General features: G+C 31.8%; 3 protein-coding genes across 3 annotated transcripts; 1 reads left to right on the plus strand and 2 right to left on the minus strand.

Annotated features, from left to right (window-relative positions):
- Window positions 1-1,211: 1,211 nt before the first annotated feature.
- Window positions 1,212-13,222, minus strand: LOC126825240 (anaphase-promoting complex subunit 7). The gene is made up of 17 exons (XM_050554808.2): window positions 13,087-13,222; window positions 11,663-11,791; window positions 11,380-11,454; window positions 10,972-11,055; window positions 10,527-10,642; window positions 10,152-10,265; window positions 9,845-9,932; window positions 6,830-6,925; window positions 6,404-6,492; window positions 6,002-6,131; window positions 5,286-5,427; window positions 4,565-4,665; window positions 4,363-4,407; window positions 4,133-4,245; window positions 3,532-3,654; window positions 3,039-3,150; window positions 1,212-2,105 (listed from the first exon to the last, which is right to left on the minus strand). The coding sequence occupies exons 1-17, from the start codon at window positions 13,150-13,152 to the stop codon at window positions 2,049-2,051; spliced, it is 1,680 nt and encodes a 559-aa protein (XP_050410765.2). The 5' UTR covers window positions 13,153-13,222; the 3' UTR covers window positions 1,212-2,048.
- LOC126825242 (peptidyl-tRNA hydrolase 2, mitochondrial) lies at window positions 12,678-17,570 on the plus strand. The gene is made up of 5 exons (XM_050554810.2): window positions 12,678-12,696; window positions 14,544-14,639; window positions 15,156-15,277; window positions 16,680-16,792; window positions 17,416-17,570. Exons 2-5 carry the CDS (start codon window positions 14,583-14,585, stop codon window positions 17,463-17,465), a joined length of 342 nt encoding a protein of 113 aa, XP_050410767.1. The 5' UTR covers window positions 12,678-12,696; window positions 14,544-14,582; the 3' UTR covers window positions 17,466-17,570.
- A 427-nt stretch (window positions 17,571-17,997) lies between these two features.
- Window positions 17,998-20,847, minus strand: LOC126825241 (uncharacterized). Its single transcript, XM_050554809.2, has 5 exons — window positions 20,712-20,847; window positions 19,794-19,969; window positions 19,127-19,251; window positions 18,724-18,940; window positions 17,998-18,325 (listed from the first exon to the last, which is right to left on the minus strand). Exons 1-5 carry the CDS (start codon window positions 20,845-20,847, stop codon window positions 18,011-18,013), a joined length of 969 nt encoding a protein of 322 aa, XP_050410766.1. The 3' UTR covers window positions 17,998-18,010.
- Window positions 20,848-21,370: the final 523 nt, after the last annotated feature.

Consider the following 21,370-nt stretch of genomic DNA (forward strand, 5'->3'; position numbering starts at 1 on the left):
ATTTTGTACCCTAGATATTAATAATGCTTCACAAGCAAGTATTGTAGGACATCATTGAAGACAGTTTTGAATTGTGGGTGTTTAATGAAAGTTCCCTTATTTCTGTTGACAGTGTGTCTAAATATGCAATTTGAAATCTATATATAGTAGCCATCCAAGTATCTGCTCAGTAATTATGGATATACAATTCAAGATTTATTCACCTGATGAAGTCTTTATTCTTGCCATAATGAGTCGTTTTTGATTGTTTTAACAAGTCTTTATAATAGCGATGGCCAACTGATAATTCAGATTATAAGAACACGGATCATTTCCCTTCAGAAATTTCTAATGGAGCAGGATCTCAGTTTTGAAAAAAGAGCGGAGGTCATCACAAGAATGACATGTTGGTTTCCCCTTGTAAGTGGTACGTACAGGGGTTTAATCGTTTGAATGGGACGAAAAACTAAGGTCCCATGTATACATTGGCGTGTGCGTAAAAGATCCCTTGGCAGATGGAATTTGATGTAAGAGTAGGCCATAGTGCTGCTGCCCGGGCAAAATTTCCCTCATAGCACACTGTATGGCGTATGCCCGTCTTTATTAGCCCAGTATAGGAGCAGAACAGTAGGATGTTACATTTCATTTCTTTGTATTCTTAAATTAAAAATAATATGATGCTGTGGGTAAGAAACACTAAGATATAATGTAAACTGGTGTGCAAAATGTGAACTTCTATCCACGAGTAAATGCTGTATCAGCTTGCATGTGCTTGATTTACTAGATATTGGACAAGGGTTGATGGCAAAGGCATTACACCCCAAGCAAATTTTGATATTTGGCTTTACTGAAGCAATCTTAGATGGTGTTGGGGTGAGGTGGGCCTTGCCCCGGAAAGAAAATTTGGGTATAATCTTACATAATTTTGACCATGCTCTGACTACATCACAGTTGTCTGTTTTTTTTAAAACCAATCACAAAGCACTGGTCTAGGCCACATAGGTGTGGTCCCCGATATTTTTTTCCTCTTCATTACCAGATTTCATATAAAATCCAATATAATTACCAGATTTGACAAAACTTCACTTTAAATTTCAACATGATTACCAGATTTGAATAAACATCACTATGAAATTCAAAATGATTACCAGATTTGATAAAACATCACTATAAATTCAACATGATTACCAGATTGATAAAACATCACTATAAAAATTCAACATGATTTTGGTTTAAGCATCATTTATTACCGTAACATTTTTACAAAAAATAAATTATTTATTCTCATGTATTTTATTTACATTTTCAGATTCAGATAAAATTTATGTGTGACAATGTTGAATTGTGTAATTTAAAGAGAATGTTTATGTATACTATTAGTGTAAATATTATTGCACTGTATCAATTTTTATTTAATTTGTTATGTGATATGAAGAAGAAAGATGTAAACTATAAGAAGGACCACATTTGTTTTGAATTATAAGATTGTTACATATAATTGCATAAAATGCGAAAGCAATCATAATTAACAATATATTATAAATCAATATCAATGAATAACGGATTCTAAACCTGAGGAAAACACCTTTGTGTAGAATGTGTGTGAAAGAACCTCACTTAACATCCACTTTTAAACTAAATTGATAAGAACCTGTTGTCATTAATATATAAACAAATAAAATTGAACTCACTGTTTTGATTTTCACAATCATGATTTCATGTATACAGAGCGAGATGATCTATGATCTATCAGTTCAATTGTTGTATATAGTCATATCAAATAATAAACTTAGACTGAACAATCTGGGACTAACATCTGTCAGAAATAAGTCATTTGAGAAACAACTATCTCTCAAAACATTAATGCATTTCAATATATACATTTTGTTTTATGCTTTCTTTTCAAACATTTGATTTTTATCTTTGATTGACTGACACCATACAGTTAGTTTTGCCTGGGCACTGTCAGCATTTAATAAACTGATCGACTTGCAATAATAAACAGTTTATTACTCAGCATCTTCCATTCAGCACTACTTTGATTTCGGTTATCTCAATACATATTGTGATCAGTTAAACTCTGCTTCCGACCATGTACTATCTAAGTCACTTCCTTCAAACTCAATCTAAAAATAAAATAATATATATTTTATAACTGATTTATACAGTTTGACCAGAATTAATGTGTTAAATATGATCTATCACCAGTCACATTAAGGATGGGTTCCCAGAAAAGTATTTATCGGGTGGTTATTTCCAATAAAAGTATGGCAATTTTGGTATATATGGAAAGTAGAGATATCCAATCTTACTAGAAAAATACTGGATTCCCCGAAAAACACTCATGGAGCGTATACAGGACAAAAATGTAAGGGTTCCCCTAATCCACAACCCGACGATTAGGAATTTCTGCACGCGTGATGTCAAAGGTCACAAGTGAAGATTGATCGCTTGATGTACAAGTTGATAAACTTTATGAAGAGTTAGACGTACAACACTTTCTGAGATAAAAATTACGGAAAAAGACGCGGGTAGTGGATAATCCAAGAATTTAATTAGGATTCGATATTTGTAATAAATAGTAAGCGATTAAAGACGACATCGTCTTATGTATGCAATGAATTCTCCTCTGACTTCCAAGAGAGGTCAGTCACGCGCCGTAAACATGACCTGGTTTGATCAAATTTTTATAGCAGGGCATTCCTTCTCAATTACAATGTTTGAGAAGGATTTGAAGCAAAATAATGACAAATTAATTAGTTAAAATATGTTTTTAGTCCATATATACCATTAAATCACCCAGTTTGTACGCGAGAATGTATCTTTATTTTCTGTGATAAAATAATAAACTAAATATTATTAGAATATTTCATGTTACATAGATAAAATATGATTATCTATCGGAACTTGCAACCAGACATTCTATTGGGGAAATAGAATAGAAGAAAATATGTCCCTGACAAAACCTAAATATGATCCTATCATTGTTAGTGACAGATGGCTAATCTTATGGTTTATTTATAAAATATTTCTGTGTAAATATATAAATCATTAATTACATCATTATCACTAGCACGCATATCTTCAGCTTCTGTATCTGTCTCTAAATCAACATTCTGTTTCTCCACTCTCTCTATACCTTTTTTAGCACGACTATAGTTTGGATCAATCCTGTTAAAAAAAAAAGTCACATTATATTATCTGTTTACCAATATGTTGTATTACTGATCTAAATCATATAACATGTTGAAAGGAATTTACAAAGGTCATTTATATAATTTTTATTTTTTAATTCTATATGCGCAAATAATGGGGAGAAAATCTTTGCACAGACGGAAGCGTTACTGGCTCCTTTCTAATGACTTAAAAGAACCAAAAATCTTTGAAGTGAAATACCAACTGAATCCCAACGTAACATTCTAGTAACGTAACTAGAGCCACTTCCCCTCGTCAGCCCAGCATCACAGATAAAACTTATGACAGATTTGTGATTTTGTCTAATAGAAATCAAGTGTCATGTCAAATATTTTATTAAACGTGTCAATGTCTTACCCTAACGCTGTACTATACTGACTTAAAGCATCAGCATAAAAACCCATCTGTGCTTGAAAATCTCCTAATAATTGATGTAGTCTGGCTGAAGTCTTAGTCTGCACTGATAACTGTTTCTTTAATCTATAATAAAAGATAGTTTTATTTCATAAAGATTAATTTAGAACACAAGCCCCTGTAATGATGTTGTGCCCTGAAAGATGAACAATTAGTTTTTTTGTCCCACGACCATCACATGTTTATGTCAAGAAAGGCTGGTAGGTTAAATCAAAGAAAGCGACATTGTAGTGGATTTTCAAATCACAACCTTCACTTGGTCCTGGTGCATACATTCATGAACTTAGTAGTCAAAGAGTCCACATAAAAAGATAATATTTTATAAACACTGTATCTTGTTTGCCACTTTTTTGTGAAGGATATTTTTCTACAGTATTCATTTTATTTATTTTCTAATTTGTTACAGAAAATTTTAATAATGGTAACTTGTCCAATATCGATAGAAAAATGTTCCTGGATCATAAAACTATTATAGGCCTATATATATTAAGTCAAATATCGTGGAACTCCCTATAGAATTAATACCAAAGAATGTAATACTTACATTTCAATTCCTTGTTGGTATGCTTTTTCCTGCATTAAAATTTCTGCTGTAATATAGACTGCTTCAACATATGTAGGATCAAACCTCATGGCTTTCTCAAGATACTGTTTAGCCTAAAAAAATAAACAAAAAGTAATGTATTAATTCTATAAATATTAACATGATTAAAGGATTTAGAGCATTTTTTTTGTTTGATAAAATGAAGCATGTACTGTGATTATTTTATTTACCTTTGAAATAGTACTTGGATCTTTGGCTAACACCGAAGCTGACAACTGAAATAAGATATTAAAACAAATTATCAAGAAAAGACATATATATGAAATGGGATCAATTTTAAGTTATGATTTATTATGTCTCAAGTTTAATATTCCTAGTTTAATTAATAAAATGTTTATGCTATCATTATAAATTAAAGAGAAAATAATTTACTGTTAAAGTTCTGGCACTATTTCCTAGTGTTCTCATAGCTCGACCACACCATGATATAGCATCTTTCATTCTCCAACTTATTAAATAACAGTTTATTAAACCTGGTGAAAAAAAAACTTTTATTCAGATTTTTGTAGCAACAAAAACAAGATGACTAATCATCACCATCCCGCATCCTTACTTGTTTGGAAGGCATAAGGAAAAACAACTTCTTAGAATATCAATGGGACTAGTCAGAAGATTCATACTCTGATCACGGTAACTCACTACTCACTTTAAGGTTTGCACAACAACCTTTGTCTACCTCAATCAGCTCCTGTATGTTAAACATTAAGCTTATACATCAGAAAATAAAATACTATAATAGTTTGATGTTTGTACAAAGTTTCAAAAAGATTTCTTGAAAGGATAATAAAATATGCTCTGGAAATAAAATGGGGATGGAAGGACGGTCATCAGAAAATAAAATAAATTTTCACAGGTGAATTAATCAATATAATCCTTCAGTGTCCAAACAACTAAACAAATGGTGAAAAATAAAAACTCCTATTTAAAATTTGTTTTATCAAAACAACTCCAGTAAAAGATGAAATCAAATTTTATGGAGGAAATGATCAACATAGAGGGACAAGAGTACTTAATTATAACTAGCAAGTGATAACAGTGGAATAAACTTTATCACTAGTTGGATATGACATAATGGATAATATTAATTTCTCACCTTGGTAAGCTTCAAATCTATGTGGTGCTAATCTAACTACTTCCTGATAATGTACTATAGCATCCTGAGTTTTCTTTAATTCTACTAATGTGGAACCTTTTAATAACAGAGCTTCAACTAATTTTGGTTTAAACGTATATGCCTGTTCATGTTGAAAAAAGAAACAACATTCAAATTAGTTAATAATTTCTCGGCACAATGTAATGGATACAGTATTTTCTGTTGTTCAAGAGGCAATTTGCACATTTTACAAGCTGTACATCTAATATATGGTGATATTGATTATTGTTTTGTTAATTTCTGTTGATAGGATGGAATGAATTGTATGTTGATTATCACCCAATGTCTTTTTTTTTATCAATCAGTATTATAATAAGTGTTAGTCTAGCCGAGATGGTTTGGTTTAAGACTGAATAAAATAAATGCATTGTAAATATGGTATGCCAATCAAATGGAATGACTCATATTAAAGGAATACACCAGGCTTGATCTGGCTAAAATAAAAGATGTGTGGTTTAATTAAATTTGATCTGCTGATTTGTTTTTTAAGATAAACACTGAGATTGTCCCACAAGAAACCAGATCAAACTAATTCAACACTATTATTTGTTCCTAAATCAAAGAGCTTCAGCTCTTGTAGTGTAAGTAATCTTTTTTAAATATAAGGAAAAAATGCATGTATATATTTATATATTTGTAAACACAAATATTTTTACCTTTACTCCAAAATACAATGCTCTTGATAATTTTTCTCTTGTTTTATTTGAACATATTAAAGTCATATAACCTAGAGCAATCCATGGTTCTGGTGCTTGTTCTGATATAGCTATCAAATCATGAGCTAAACTGTAAATACATGAAAAATTCATCAGTTATATATTCATACATGTATCAATCTTTATGGAAAACTTTTATGGACTAATTCAAGATATTTAAAAAAATGTTTCCTTCGCTGTTAACTGATCATCTGCTACAACCTAAGGTTTATTCTCTAACAGATTATTATGTAATTAGGAATTTTCGATATAGAATGATTAATAATATCTGTACTAACAAGATTTGAAATCCGGCTTTGCATCCTTCAGATTTTTAAAAATGTTATTACAAATAAATTTTACCTTTGTAATTCCTTGGAACTTCTTTCTCTTACTAGTATATATGCATAAAGATCCATATTCTTCATATAATATGGATCAAGAGATCTAATCTATTATGTAAAATAAAATATTTCTCAGTACAATAACTGCAATTTACAAATAACGATTATATTCAAATTTTAGTAATAAATGTAGTCAAAGAAACAATCCCAGGATATCAACTTATACAATCTCATTAAATAATTTAAAAATATAAACAAATGTTTCGGATCAAAATTTTAAGCCATTTGAAATTGATTTTCAGGATAGCTATACAGTTTATGGTACTCTAATGAGTAATAAACTATAACACATACCCGGTTGTTATGGAAATCAGCTACTGATAATATAATTTGACATAATGAAAATAGAATATGACCAATGGTGTTAATATACACCATGACTTACCCGTTGAAATACTAACATCGCTTGTTGATAATTACCATCATAGAATTTAGATTCAGCTATAGCACTGAGTATAGGTACACTATCTCGGAGATTTAACTATAATAAAAACATGTAGTATATAAATACTAACTCACACAGAATAAAACATAACACAATCATAAACCTTAAGTGGCATTTAGCAACCAAGCACAATAAATGCAATACAATTATTATTAATATGGAAAATAATCAATGGTTTGCACACATATAACACAACGTTTCAACAAGTGTTCTTGTATTGTTATCAAGCACAATAATGATTTGAGAACACTTGTCGAAACGTCCTAGTATATGTACGAACCAGTGATTAGTGTTGTGTTTATATGACACAATCAAAAGATTACAAGTTAATTGAATGCATGTTTCTAGTGATGCTTCCATGAGTGGCCTCTCATCTTTATCAATCAAAAAATGAAAAAGCATATTACAGTAAAGATATATTTATACACAAGGGTTAACAAGGGAAAGAATAATATACAACAAGCCAACAGTGAGGCTGATGTCCCCCGCCGAAATCCCAAAATAAATAGATGACCAATATTAATTAATCGCACATTTATTTTTTTCAAAGATATCAAGCAATCAAACTGATTATCCACTCACTATACACTAAGTTTCATCACTCTCTATCAGAGAGAATCAAAGTTATCTTGTTCCAAAGCATCAACCAATGAAATTACTTAGCTCTGCTTAGCTTTAGCTCGAAATGTTAATCACTGAACTGAGTCAAGACATTCACCTAATGAACATTTACATGCAGTTTCAGCATTCTACCTCAAATTGCTCTTTAGCCTAACCAGAAAATTCTCACCATCGAACTTAAGTCAAGCTAATGATATAATGAATCTATATTCAAAGTTTCATTGCCATCACTTCATTATATAACCAAAGTTATCGTACCCCAAAGAATCAACCAATCAGATTGCTTATCTCTGCTTACCCTAAGCAGACAATGTTTATCATCGAACTCCATCAAGGCATTCACCTAATGAACGCCTACACCAAGTTTGAACATTCTACCTCAATTAGAATGAGAGTTATTGTGTTCCAAAGTCTCGACCAATCAAATTGCTTATCGCTCTGCTTACCCTGAGCAGAAAATGCTCATCATCAAACTTAGTCAAGGGATTGATGTAATGAAACTATACACCGTCACCAAGTTCCATCACTCTCACTAAATTAGAACTAAAGTTATCGTATCCCAAAGCATCAACCAATCAAATTGCTTATGTCTGCTTCCCTAAGCAGAAAATGCTCATCTTCGAACTCCATCTAGACATTGACCTAATAAACACCTACACTAAGATTGAACATTCTAGCTCAATTTGAAGAAGAGTTATTGTGTTCCAAAGTCTTGGCCAATCAAATTGCTTATAGCTCTGCTTACCCTGAGCAGAAAATGCTCATTATCGAACTTAGTCAAGGTATTGATGTAATGAAACTGTACACCAAGTTTCATCACTCTCACTTAATTAGAACTAAAGTTATCGTGTCCCAAAGCATCAACCAATCAAATTGCTTATCTCTGCTTACCTTAAGCAGAAAATGCTCATCTTCGAACTTCATCAAGGCATTGACCTAATAAACACCTACACCAAGTTTGAACATTCTAGCTCAATTAGAAAGAGAGTTATTGTGTCCCAAAAAGTGTGACGGACGGACAGACGAACCCATTTTAATAGTCCCCTGCTTTCTTCGAAAGGCGGGCGACAATAAACGAAACACAGAATGTTAATTTACAACAATTTAAAAAGTCAGGAGGGGTCATAACTATAGAAGTATCACATTTAAATTGTTGAAATTTGATTGACTGCCTTGTTTCAGTAATACAATTTGAGAATCCAATTTTATAATTTTTATTTTAAAAGGGTCATAACTCATAACTCTTGAAGCAATCAATGGAAATTGTTGAAATTCAATTGGCTTCTTCATTTCATTAAGTGGAACAAGGCATTGACCTAATAAACACATACACCAAGTTTGAACATTCTAGCTCAATTAAAAGTTATCGTGTCCCAAAGCATCAACCAATCAAATTGCTTATCTCTGCTTACCCTAAGCGGAAAATGCTCATCTTCGAACTCCATCAAGGCATTGACCTAATCAACACATACACCAAGTTTGAACATTCTAGCCCAATTAGGAAGAGAGTTATCGTGTCCCAAAGCATCAACCAATCAAATTGCTTATCTCTGCTTACCCTAAGCGGAAAATGCTCATCTTCGAACTCCATCAAGGCATTGACCTAATAAACACATACACCAAGTTTGAACATTCTAGCTCAATTAGGAAGAGAGTTATTGTGTCCCAAAAAGTGTGACGGACAGACAGACGGACGGACGGACAGACGGACGGACAGACAGACGGACAGACAGACAGACGGACGAACCCATTTTAATAGTCCCCTGCTTTCTTCGAAAGGCGGGGGACAATAAGAGAGAATAAATTAAGATACCATAAAAGTGGCAGATGAGTTGAGAATAATTTGGTACATTTTGAACAATCACAGAACTAAACCATTTGGAAGTTATTAAATCTGAAATCAATGTCAGCAAGTAACTAGCTGTTTGGACGGACTAACAATAAATGATTATTTCATTATACAGGAACTTATTTCACTGTGTGATGACGAAGTAGAACCTAATGAGAAGGATATGCATTATGCAGGTTAAAGTACTCCATTAACAGATCAAATATTAAAACATGTGTATTTAGAATTTACCTTAGATTCCATCAGTTTAAATGTAGAGACAGCGTAGTTGTATTCTTTAGATGCTAAATAGGAATGACCTTTAATCCACACAGTTAACCTACAGATATTGTGGACGGACTAACAATAAATGATTATTTCATTATACAGGAACTTATTTCACTGTGTGATGACGAAGTAGAACCTAATGAGAAGGATATGCATTATGCAGGTTAAAGTACTCCATTAACAGATCAAATATTAAAACATGTGTATTTAGAATTTACCTTAGATTCCATCAGTTTAAATGTAGAGACAGCGTAGTTGTATTCTTTAGATGCTAAATAGGAATGACCTTTAATCCACACAGTTAACCTACAGATATATAAACATCATGAGTAGGTTGAAACTAAACAGTAGTACCATATGATATTTTCATGGACAAGCACAAAGCATATTAATTCTGGGTGGTAACACAATAGTCTTTAGAAAACTCACATTATCAAATGAAATGAACCTACGACTGTATCAATGTAAACAAAGAAATAATGGTGTATGTACGGTATTATTGAGAGTTATATAAATATTACCTACCAATCATAATTAGAACCATGTGGTAAACTATTCATCACTAGAGCTTCAACATCAGCTGATTTCATGCCCAGAGACAATAAACCATTAATAGCTTCTAGAGCCATAGGATGTTCTCTGAAAAAATCATGATCTAAAACATATATCAAATATTCAATAAGGTCGAACAGGGGACGACTACAATGGAATACTAAAAGCATATTTGTCAAATATTCTTATGGTGTGCTTAACTTAGTGAATTGTTCTGGATGGTACCCATTTGATTCACTACTCAATGCTGTCCAGACAGTAGGAACGGACTTGTCCAGCACTGTCATTTTGGTGTAACCAGAACACATATGAAATCAGGTAAAGTTGTGAAAACATGAAACTAATTACCTGACAACTTCTTTATAACATGTTATAGCAGATCTATCTCTTCCATCTTTTAAATACAGTTTAGCTAAAGCTAGATTTACTTTTGAATTTCTTTGTTTTGTGTTGATGCTTTCTAACTATAATATTCAATGATAAATTTACATGACAACATTTCATACATTAATACTTGTATTACTCTGTGATTTCATTATAGAGTTCAAGCAGGTAAACTGTCCAACATTTTACACTTTCAAAATTTTACAATATCTATCATTTAAGTTCCATTCACATTATGTTTTCAGTCTGCTGTAACATGTTGCTGTTAGCACAGATTTCTTTCATCCTCTTTTAACTTTGATAGTCTTTAATCAGTAGTTATAAAAGTTACTGTGGTAGATTCAGTCTAAATGTTTCCAAGATATACTGACCAATATAGTTCATTTCAAATATAAATACTGATACTTACAACATTTAAAGCTTCTTTATCTTGTTCCATCTTTGTTAAGCAGTTATACAATCTATACTTTACTTCTACATCTGTTGTTATTTCCTACAATTAAAAATATACACAGTTTTAATGTCGTATCTATAGTATATAAACTGTAATTCATATATGTGTAATTTCATGCTAAAATCAAATATGTGGTTTGACAAGGGTGGTCATTTTCGTCGGGTCAGTTTTGTATTGGAATTGATAAAAAAAAAAATTTGATAAAAACATTAAAATTGCATATCCATGTCTAAGAGACATAAATGGGTTTTAACTATTTAATTACATGTATTAAGTTTTTAAACGTATACAAAGTTAATGCTTTATAGTTCTTTCAATATACATATAAATATTTAATTTTATAAAATCAAATATTGTTCTTACTGTAACATTTCCACATTTTCCTTTTGCAACTTTATTTATAGCTTTCTTAAACAGCAGAGCTTTACGATAAATACACTGAAAAAATAATATTAATATAATTATTTGCACATGTATCGAAAAAAAGGGTCACTCTGAGTATTCCAATATACTATATACTATTACAAATATATGTAACAAAGAGAAAAAAAATTGTGCTTTTGCTGTGGGATGTTAAATTTCTTCTTTTATTTTAAAATATGATTGGGAATAACAAAAACGCATAGCTTAATTCATTTCTACAAACCTCTGATTTTTTAAATTCTGTTAAATAACAGAGAGAATCTGCAAGGAAAACAAGGACTTGATATCGTTGTGATGGTGACAAGAGTTCTGCTTCTGTGTTGTTGTCACATAATGTTAAAGCTATGGTAGCCTAAATAAAAAAAATAAAGATAGGAAATATTTCCTCGACATGATCGTAAATATATTGGCTACCAAAATCATTATATTACAGTTCACTTCAAGAGAAGCTTTTTTGATATGCAGTGTGTTTGTTGGGCACATTCTTCACCCCTCAGACAGATTGCAATCTGCATGGACTGGACGTATTACGCAGATTCTACTCTGTCCCCGCTGATTAGATCCTGCGCGTGTCGATTGTAATCTGCGCGTATCAAATGGGTGCGCAGATTGTCAACTTTGAGCTGATTAGTCCTTCAAGTTTTTAAAGAAGAAAGTAGGATGTCAGACATCCCATGAAGGATCTGTCCTCTATCAAATAATTTTCAAAATCACTGCATAATTAGCGTGTGTGTGCTAAAAATAAGATTTAAATTCGATTCGGCAGATAATCTTCGCTATTATACGTCAACTGATCATGTGACTGAATGTCCCAAAATATCTGCTGTAAAGTAATTACCGTAAACTTCAGTGCTATTTTTGTATAGTTGAAATAAATACCTTTATAACAAACAGTAGAAAGATTTATAAATTTTTTATCAAAGTGCAATGTTCGTGTTTCTGAAGCCTGGTTATGTGCACATAAATCCTCAGATATGTGTATGCGTATATGGGGGCCCAATTTGGGAATTTTGAAAAAAATTGATTGTAAATTATTGTTATTTGGCTAAGCAAAGCAATAAATGTCAGAAGATTCTCAACTTTTCAAAAATTTCAATTTTTTTCTCCCAGGCTTACCTAAATTTCGTTTCATCTGACTTATATGGCCGAGTTCGTAAATTTGTGCGTTACCCTTTCAATGAAGTCCACCAAGTCGGTTAGAAGACGGGGACGTATTTTTTAACAGGGTGTTGTGTCGATTATACTGGTTCTAGCAAGGTAAGCAAGGTCTTATTTACTCACTAAGATGTTCATTTATATTGTTCAGGCGTTCACAGGGGCTGACACGCAACTGTTTAGAGAAACAACTAGAATGTTGCCCAGTAAAATTGACTGGGGAGCAATTAGATTTTCGACAAGAATTCAATAGGACAGTTCCTGAACATACAGGGCGAGTGTAATGAGACCTACGTTAAAAGCTGAACTATCAGCCACCCCCCCACCCTAGGCCTAAGCCTAAGCCTTGGCTAAGGAGTGACAGTATCACAGTTGAGATAGAAGAGAAGTCTTGAGTCTGAGAGGAGAGAACTAGAAGTTAAACATAATCCATCCATTGACATAGCGGCCTAACATAAGGTTTGCTATTGCTGCTAGTTTTACATATCTTACCAATTGCTTCACTTCACCATATAATTCTGATTGGTGAAGCTGTTTAATATTGTCAAAAAGAGTCATGCTTAAAGTTAAACACTTTTTATTGTCAAAATAAATAAATTAAAAACTTAAACCGGAAGTTACTTGAGATTGAACCGGAAAAGATACCGAAAACGGTTCTCTGATTTGATAGGCCAAAAGGTGGAGTAAATAAAAGAACCGGTTACAGTTCAGGAAGCGTGTGCCGTTATGCATGTTGTGGACATTGCCACTCATGAATGCTCGAATTATTCGCGGTAAACGAAAGATATAATAAAGAACGTTTGACAAGACTTAACAACATTAACGGCCTATAACTGTGCAGGCGTTTGCTTCTAGGCCTAATATCACACCGAAGCTGAATGCTTGTGTCATGATCAAAATGTAAAGTCAGTGAATATTCATTGAACCGAACTGAGTAAGATAAAGAGTTGTCCCAAACGAACTTGTCTTTTCCATCATAAAATAAAGGAATTGCTACACTCATTATCAAAAAGTTGGGAAAATGTTATAGTTTTAGAAACAGAATTTAATTTGTTTTTGCCCGAGTGAGAATTTAATCAGTGTTCCAATTATACTTTTTTTTTTTAGCATATAAGTTTTAATTTAGATTATTAATATTATGTATAAAATTCTTGAGAGTCCAACAGCTTCAATTGTGGCTGGCCTTAGTATAGGTATAACAATTGGATGGGTTTTAAAATCTAGATTATCCAGAGGAAGTGTTTATGCGGGAAGCAAACAGGTATCAAAAGATGTATGTAAATTATGGCCTATGGCCTATAGTTTTCTGGGAATATAAGTAACTTGTCCACCACTAACTTTATTTTATGTTAGAATATAGATGTAGAACTGTGTTCTTTAGGTGACAAAATCTTTCCTTTCACTTTCATTCATTCATTGTGGACAGTTTTAATTTTTTGTGTTATCGTACAATCTGTTTTACTGTATTCAATTATAGTACATGTACATTTTGAATCTTCCCCTTCCATATCCCCCATCCCAATTGTGCAGCTTGAAAATAGATGTTAAAATTTTCATCTGAATTTAAGCTTATTATATGCCTAAAATCAAATTTGCACTATTTTAATGTAAAAACTGTTGCTATAATGTAATTTTAATTACAAGCACATCTAAGTAGGCCTTTAAAATGAGTTTTTCATGTACAATTGGCTGGCTTGTAGGAAAATGATAGCAAAATTATTATTACCAGTAGCCTACTATATTTAAGACTAAGACTCGTAAGAAAGATAAAGATGGTGGTGTGAATTAAATGCAGTATAAACCCATGTAAACTTAAATCAACAGTAACTTTAGTTAAAATTAATTAATTTGAATAATTCTTGGACCAAAAGTATTTTTGATTATTATGGCATGTTGGGACGTGAAGATAGCAACATCATAACATCTTGATTTATAAATTTTCATTGTAGCTTAGTGAACCAGCCATTGCTGTTACTGGAGAATATAAAATGGTATTAGTTGTCAGAAATGATTTAAAAATGGGGAAAGGAAAAGCAGCAGCTCAGGTGAGAAAATTTAAATTAGTTTATGAACAACTCATTAAATATACATGTATATATATGTTTGGTGTTACGTATGAACAATAACATGTTTAGCAAATGTTTTCATTTGGTAACTTGCCCCCTGCTTTATATGTTGAATCTATATACATGTAGCTAATTCTTCTTCAAGATTGTTAACAAAGTGCAATATCATATAATAGCCTAATGTAAAACCAAGCCAGGCATTGAAACATATTCCCACTACAGCTAAATCGTCCAAGCAGTCCATAAAGATGTTTGCTGTGTGACCCAACGAAATCTTTATTCTGAAAAATATTGTTAGAGTAATATTGTACATGTAATAGTGTTGTACTTCAAAAGGCTTCTTCCTTTCACTAATGTAAACAATTCCTATAAATTCCAAGTAGATTGAAAATAATGACATACAGGTTAGTTTCACATACTGAAGGAAGAGTATTCTTTCAACGCCACTTAACTTTACTTGCTTTAATTTAGTTACAAGTCTTCTTTTCATTGTAGTGTGCTCATGCAGCTGTTGGATGTTGTGAAAATGCTCTTCAAAATAACAGAGAAGCTTTAGCGTATTGGAGGAGTCACGGGCAGCCTAAAGTTGTTGTTAAAGTTGAAGATGAGGCTTCTCTGTAAGTTTAATTATGATCTGAGACAGAGGTTATCATGATTGTCACTGTCTGACCAAAATACATCTTCAATGGCCTTGAATCCTGTGTTCTTATAATTTGATTCTAACAAACTGTAGTAGTACGTAGCAGCAATGTAAAATAATGAACAATATTGATAGGGATAACAGTGAAATAAGAAAATTATAGCATGATCTGCAACCTAATGCCATGATACTTATACATTTGACAGTTATCTCTATATAGATGAGAGTCATGAGACTAGTCACCAGAGGTCTTTATTCTGATTGTTAGACATCAGAATAGCATGACTTTTTGACCACCGCAGGGAAGCAGGGGACTTTTAAAATGGGTCTGTTCTCCAAACTTTTTTGGTCACAATAACTCTCCTACTTGTATTATTGAGTTTGTTCATTAAGGTGTTTATTAGGTAAATGGTTTGGTGGAGTATAAAGATGAATGTTCTCTGCTTTGGCTAAGTGAGAGGATAAAACTTTGTGTATAGTTCAATAATGAGCATTTTGTGGTCAGGTACGCAGAACGATACGCAAATTCATTGATCAATCAAAACCTTGACTAAGTTTTATCATGAGCAGTTTCTGCTTAGACTATAGATAAACAGTTTGACTGCTTGATGCTTTATGAAATCATAAATGTGCAATTAATTAATATGTCATTTATATTGGGATTGCTTCTGGGGGACCAATCTGTTTTACAGAGACCTTTTATTATCTCTGTTATAGATGACTGTTGTGACACGTGACGTCACATCACGCGGCATCAATCATTAGCTCAATAGCATGTGCATTGTTTACATAAGACGTTGGGGGGTTGGATGGCCGAATGGTTAGCATGGCGTGCTGTATCATACGACCTGTCATTGAGTTAACTGGCGTGGTTTCGAATCCCCGGTTGTATGTGACAAGGAGTAGGGTCGCCTCTCCAACCTCGTGGGTTTTCTCCCACTGCTAAAGACCCCTACGCGCAAGCGAATTATTGAAATAAAATTAAACCATGTTAGTCCCGAAATGACCTAGTTTGTGTCGAGTGGACGTTAAACCCCATTTCTCTCTCTCTCTCACATAAGACGTTACTGATTCGGACTAAATGGTGAATTTTACTTATTTTAATACCCATTTACACTAAATAGGAAATGATTTTTACCTACAAACAATTCAAATGTCTTTATTTATTTTTCTAATAAATGAAAAAAATGTTTTAGAATTGTATTTGACGGAAGAAAAAAGTTAATATTTTGGACTCATTAAGTGGCATCGATGTCATCCTTATCAGTGATTGTAGCAGCCTAGCGAAAATTCACTGCTGATCAGTGTGCTGGGGGACATCAGCCTCACTGTTGGGTTGATGAACTACATACATGTATACTTGAAATTTATATTTTCAGAAAGGCATTAAGTAAGAAAGCTGAAAGTGTAGGTTTAACATGTTGTGTTATAGCTGATGCTGGTAGAACACAAATTGCTCCAGGTTCCAAAACAGTTCTAGGAATAGGACCAGGTGAGCACATATTAGTATTATATGTACATGTTTACTGAAAATTCTTAGGTGTTTGGAATATGAGAATTATTCAGGGTAAATTTATCACACGGAAAGTGGTTTTAGTTTCAATTTCTTGGATTTAAACCAAAATGGCAGATGTAAACTGAATGGATGTTTTCCAGAAGTGGGTTTGTCAGTTTTGAAACCATTTTTTGGATTTAAAAAATTAAAAACATTTTCTAACTTGTGACTAGATTTTTCTTTAGATCAATAGAAAGTTTGTGTAATTTGTTTGAAATCCAAACCAGTTTCCTTCTCATTAATTTGCACTCAATGAAAGAGCTATACTCATATTTTTCAGCACTCCTGTGCTATTATCACATCTTATACAACCATCTACTGTCGTCATCCAATTATTGCTGTTTTCTGAGATATTAGGGCCTTACAATAAACCCCACATTAAAATGTAACCATATCACAATATTTGTTATTTTTAAGGATTAATCAACTATAACAAATAGCATTAACAGAATACACACCGGTATTTCAGCATTCTTTTAAAAATCTTGACTTCAGTGAAAGTTTTTCTCTGATTTCCCTTTTTTTAAAAAATTATTTTTTATTTAAACTTTCCATTTCAGGTCCAGCATCACTAATAGATGAAGTAACAGGCCATCTAAAATTATATTGATGTAAATTACCTCCCCTAGCACATCAATAGGTTGGGGGCGGGGGGATATTTTATGTAAATTTATCTGTATAATAATGGAAATAAATTTAGTTAAACTGATTAAAATATATGATTAATGACTATACATATCTATACATCTATCAAAAAAAAATTGTAATTGTCCCTGAGATGTAAGAGGAAAAATATGTTTTCCTGGCCTAACGAGTTGGGCCTATTCCCTAAATCCCTGTTCAGGATTTACCTGAATACAAATGAAATATTCTGCATTTTTTTGAAAAAATAAATGTAGTTCAGTTTATTTTGATCAAGTCAAAAAGCATATTCGGTGCATCTCGGCTCAACTCCCAAATTCTTCACAAAATGGCTGTTACACATTTAATACAGTCTTTGTCATTTCAATAATAATACAGGTGGGTGTGTGAGAAAAAACAAATGTTATGGTAGTCCAGGAATGAAAAATATGAGAGTATTGTACTCTTGCGCACTAGCTACATATCACACTTAGGCTTCATATCACACTGTTTGAAATTATATTTTAACTGTTTTCACAGATATGCTGGCATTTCTGGTGCAACATCCTCATTTTCAAACCCACGGCAGATAAACTTTATTCCATGACTTCTGATCAACTGTAATATTTTCACCCTACCTTGTTCAGTTGTTCGTAAATTATATACATCCAGTCGTTTTAATTCTGGAGTCGATGATAAGAATTTGATTATGGCCTCTTCACTAAAGTTATTTATTTTATTGAGATTCAACTCCTTTATTTGTGGTATATATTTTACAATAGTTTCTAATGTTTTGTCTGTTAAATGATTACAAAAGGCTACATTTAGCCTTTCAATCTTGGGTAATTTCTGAAAATAAAAAGATTTAGCATTACTAATGTACCAAAATAATTGATGGTTTTCATATTAAAACTAAAATAAGTCATAGCCTAAACTCTCCAAACTTTAAAATTTTGCATGACAGAATTTTGTTTTTTTAAAGGAAGTTATAAGTTCCAGTTTGATTACACTTGTGATGTGTTATTGATAATAGGCCAATCAAATAACCACAATTTGAGTTACGAAAAAAAAGTGAACTGCCATCAGTTAAAACATTTATCAGCTATAGATAAATGTATGCTGAATCTAAATGTGTAATGATACACTTTTTTCCACTCAAAGAAAAGGTTCTGCCATTTTAAGACATTATAAACTCTGTGTCATAGACATTTATAAACTCTGTGTCATAGATTGGACTGTTTAGTTACCTTTAGAATTTGAATAAGTAAGGTATCTGTCACAATGTAACCACAGTTTTTAAGACTTAATTCTTTTAAATTTGGACAGTTGTTCCACAACAATTTGAAGATATTTTCTGTAAGATATAAACCTTCAAAATCAAGGTGTTCTAATGTAGGCACAAGCAGAACTTTCAATCCCTTCATGTTTAGTTTCTTTTGCGATTTTAATCTGTAGATCATTATTCTGAAAAAGAGGAAAGCATTGTGAAGATATTAAAACATAAAATAAACTATGTGAATCGGGGCTTAAGACAGAAATTTCAAAACGTTCATGAGAGAGTAGCTTATGTATTTATTAACTGATTCAGAATCTTGGTTGAGATTCCATTCTATTATGGTTCACCTTAAAATATGTAGATTAATATTGTACCTTATTGTATGTTCATCTTGAAAATCACTTAAGTCATAATCATTTAAATTATCCATGATTTTTTGTAAACACACATCATATAATGAGTCTATTTGTGATTCTTGGCTTTCTGTAGAAACTGGTGCCTGAAATGATATTAGAGAATAATATACTAGTAACTAATAAACTAAGCTAAATACACTACTAAATTTACATATTAAAGCGATAATTTCATATTTTCTAAGAAAGTCAAAACATAATTATTTCTATGTCTTTTGCTCAATAGGTTATCAACTCACTATTATACGACCATGGGCATTATTTCCCACCCTTAAAAATCATTGACACAGGAAATAATAACACAATTACCTCCCTTGTTTTCCTATTGCCTCCATGCATTAGGCACCTTCAAACGTTGGAATTTGAAGTTGAAAATGATATTTTTGCCAATTTCTCAGCTGACAATAGTGACTTATAGGATTAATAGGATTATTCTTTAACAAGGTAGGACAGTTTATGGATACCATCTATTTTAAGGCTTTATTTTAATATATTTTAAAAATATAACTTAAAAATATGAAATTGCAGCTTTAATTAACAACATTTTACAAAATAGCTTGGCCAATCGGTTCAAATAATCAAGATGTTGTGATTGATTTAGACATTTGTTACTTGTCAATTGTCATACCTTTTCAAAGTTTCTCGCATACACTGCTCTAGCCAATGTTTCTCCATTTTGCTCCAGAAGTTCGAACCTGTTAACATTCCTGGTAGATATTGATGTTGAGAGTTCTTGCAGTATGTCTTCCTTTGAGTGCCATTTTAACATTGGTAATTTTATCAACTCTTCAACCGGTACAAACCCTTGAAATAGTGAAAATATTGTTGATAAAAAAACAGTTTAATTAATACAATTTTACTCAGTATTTGGATGAAATACAATTTTTATATAAGACTTAGTATGGGATGTTCAAGACAAAAATAGACATTCTGCCTCATGCACTATACCTATTACTACTCATGGAATTATATAGGTTCAGACCTGGATCAATAATAATGGATTATTCATAAAGTAGGTAACATACAGGTTTACAACCATAAAAGCAGAAACAATTTGACATTAAATTGAACTAAATGATGATATATTAAAATTTTAGTGTACCGGTAATTTATATAAATTGGTTAAGACACTAATCTCCAATATTACTTATTTAAAACAAAATATTTTACTTTCTTTTTTCTTTTTATTTAAATAACAGTAATTCAGTTTGGCAGTAGCTATAGTCTGACCTCTTTATCAACTGAAGTATTATTTATTATCAAACTGTTTCATAGTTTAGTATCTAAGTTCTAACTAATGTCTTTACACCCTTCTACTCTTTTAACATTGATCTACTATTTCGCATTAGTAACAACATTTTAATGATCTTTATCATTGTGTAATTAATTAAACTTAATTTAAAAAGACATGTTATAATATTTTGTTCTAATAAAATGACTGCATTTTTTAATGAAAGAATATACCGTAATGAGAATCCCAAAGCATTACATTTAAATTCTTGGTTATACACTCTACAGGTATGTTTATTTTCCATTTATATCTTACCATGTTCGTTGACACGTAGCCCTGACTTAACCGCTCCATATCTTAAAATATAACACAATCGCTTTGATAAACGAAAAGCAACCTCCTCTTTACTTAAGTGGTTCCCTCCAGTAGGTCTAGCTGATGTGTCACTCATTTTTTGTTTAGAATTATTTTGCTTGATTTGATGGTATATTTTAACTATAATTCTTTCACTTTTACAGTTATATATATATAACTCCTGCAGTTCATATGTGAAACACAAATCATCAAAGTCATATATATTTGGTTGTAGTCCTATATGCTGACAACTATCTATGTATTTAGATTCTGCATATTTCTTAATACAAGGAAATTGATTCACATATCAATATTTTCCAATGTCAATGAAAACAATTATTATTGTGATGTACATGTAGTTGTGCAATAATCTACTCGCAATGTCAAGAAATACTGATTTCAATAATAGCTTTTGGTTTGTAATTTACAAAATTAAATTAAATGTTAGTAGCCTATATATATAATCAATAAAATTGATCTCGAAAACCATACATGAAATAAAATTTAATTATCTCCCTAAATTAAAAATGTAGTACAAACTACAATGCTAAATGATCAAATGATCTGCTGTGTTTACGGTGTGACTTGTTGACACGCCTACTAATGGGAGGTAATTCATA

This window comes from Patella vulgata, chromosome 6, assembly GCF_932274485.2.
Source record: "Patella vulgata chromosome 6, xgPatVulg1.2, whole genome shotgun sequence".
NCBI classification, from domain to species: Eukaryota; Metazoa; Mollusca; class Gastropoda; family Patellidae; genus Patella; species Patella vulgata.

Excerpts from the sequence above, each read along its gene's own strand:
- LOC126825242 (XM_050554810.2), top strand. The coding sequence starts at position 14,583 with ATGGTATTAGTTGTCAGAAATGATTTAAAAATGGGGAAAGGAAAAGCA. Across the intron at positions 15,278-16,679 it reads GTTGAAGATGAGGCTTCTCT|AAAGGCATTAAGTAAGAAAG; the intron begins GTAAGTTTAATT and ends TTATATTTTCAG. Across the intron at positions 16,793-17,415 it reads AGTTCTAGGAATAGGACCAG|GTCCAGCATCACTAATAGAT; the intron begins GTGAGCACATAT and ends TTTCCATTTCAG.
- LOC126825240 (XM_050554808.2), bottom strand. The coding sequence starts at position 13,152 with ATGACTCTTTTTGACAATATTAAACAGCTTCACCAATCAGAATTATAT. Across the intron at positions 11,056-11,379 it reads GAAAATGTGGAAATGTTACA|GAAATAACAACAGATGTAGA; the intron begins GTAAGAACAATA and ends TTTTAATTGTAG. Across the intron at positions 4,408-4,564 it reads ATAGTGCCAGAACTTTAACA|TTGTCAGCTTCGGTGTTAGC; the intron begins GTAAATTATTTT and ends ATCTTATTTCAG.
- LOC126825241 (XM_050554809.2), bottom strand. The coding sequence starts at position 20,847 with ATGAGTGACACATCAGCTAGACCTACTGGAGGGAACCACTTAAGTAAA. Across the intron at positions 19,252-19,793 it reads ATGCGAGAAACTTTGAAAAG|GCACCAGTTTCTACAGAAAG; the intron begins GTATGACAATTG and ends ATATCATTTCAG. Across the intron at positions 18,941-19,126 it reads CAAGATGAACATACAATAAG|AATAATGATCTACAGATTAA; the intron begins GTACAATATTAA and ends CCTCTTTTTCAG.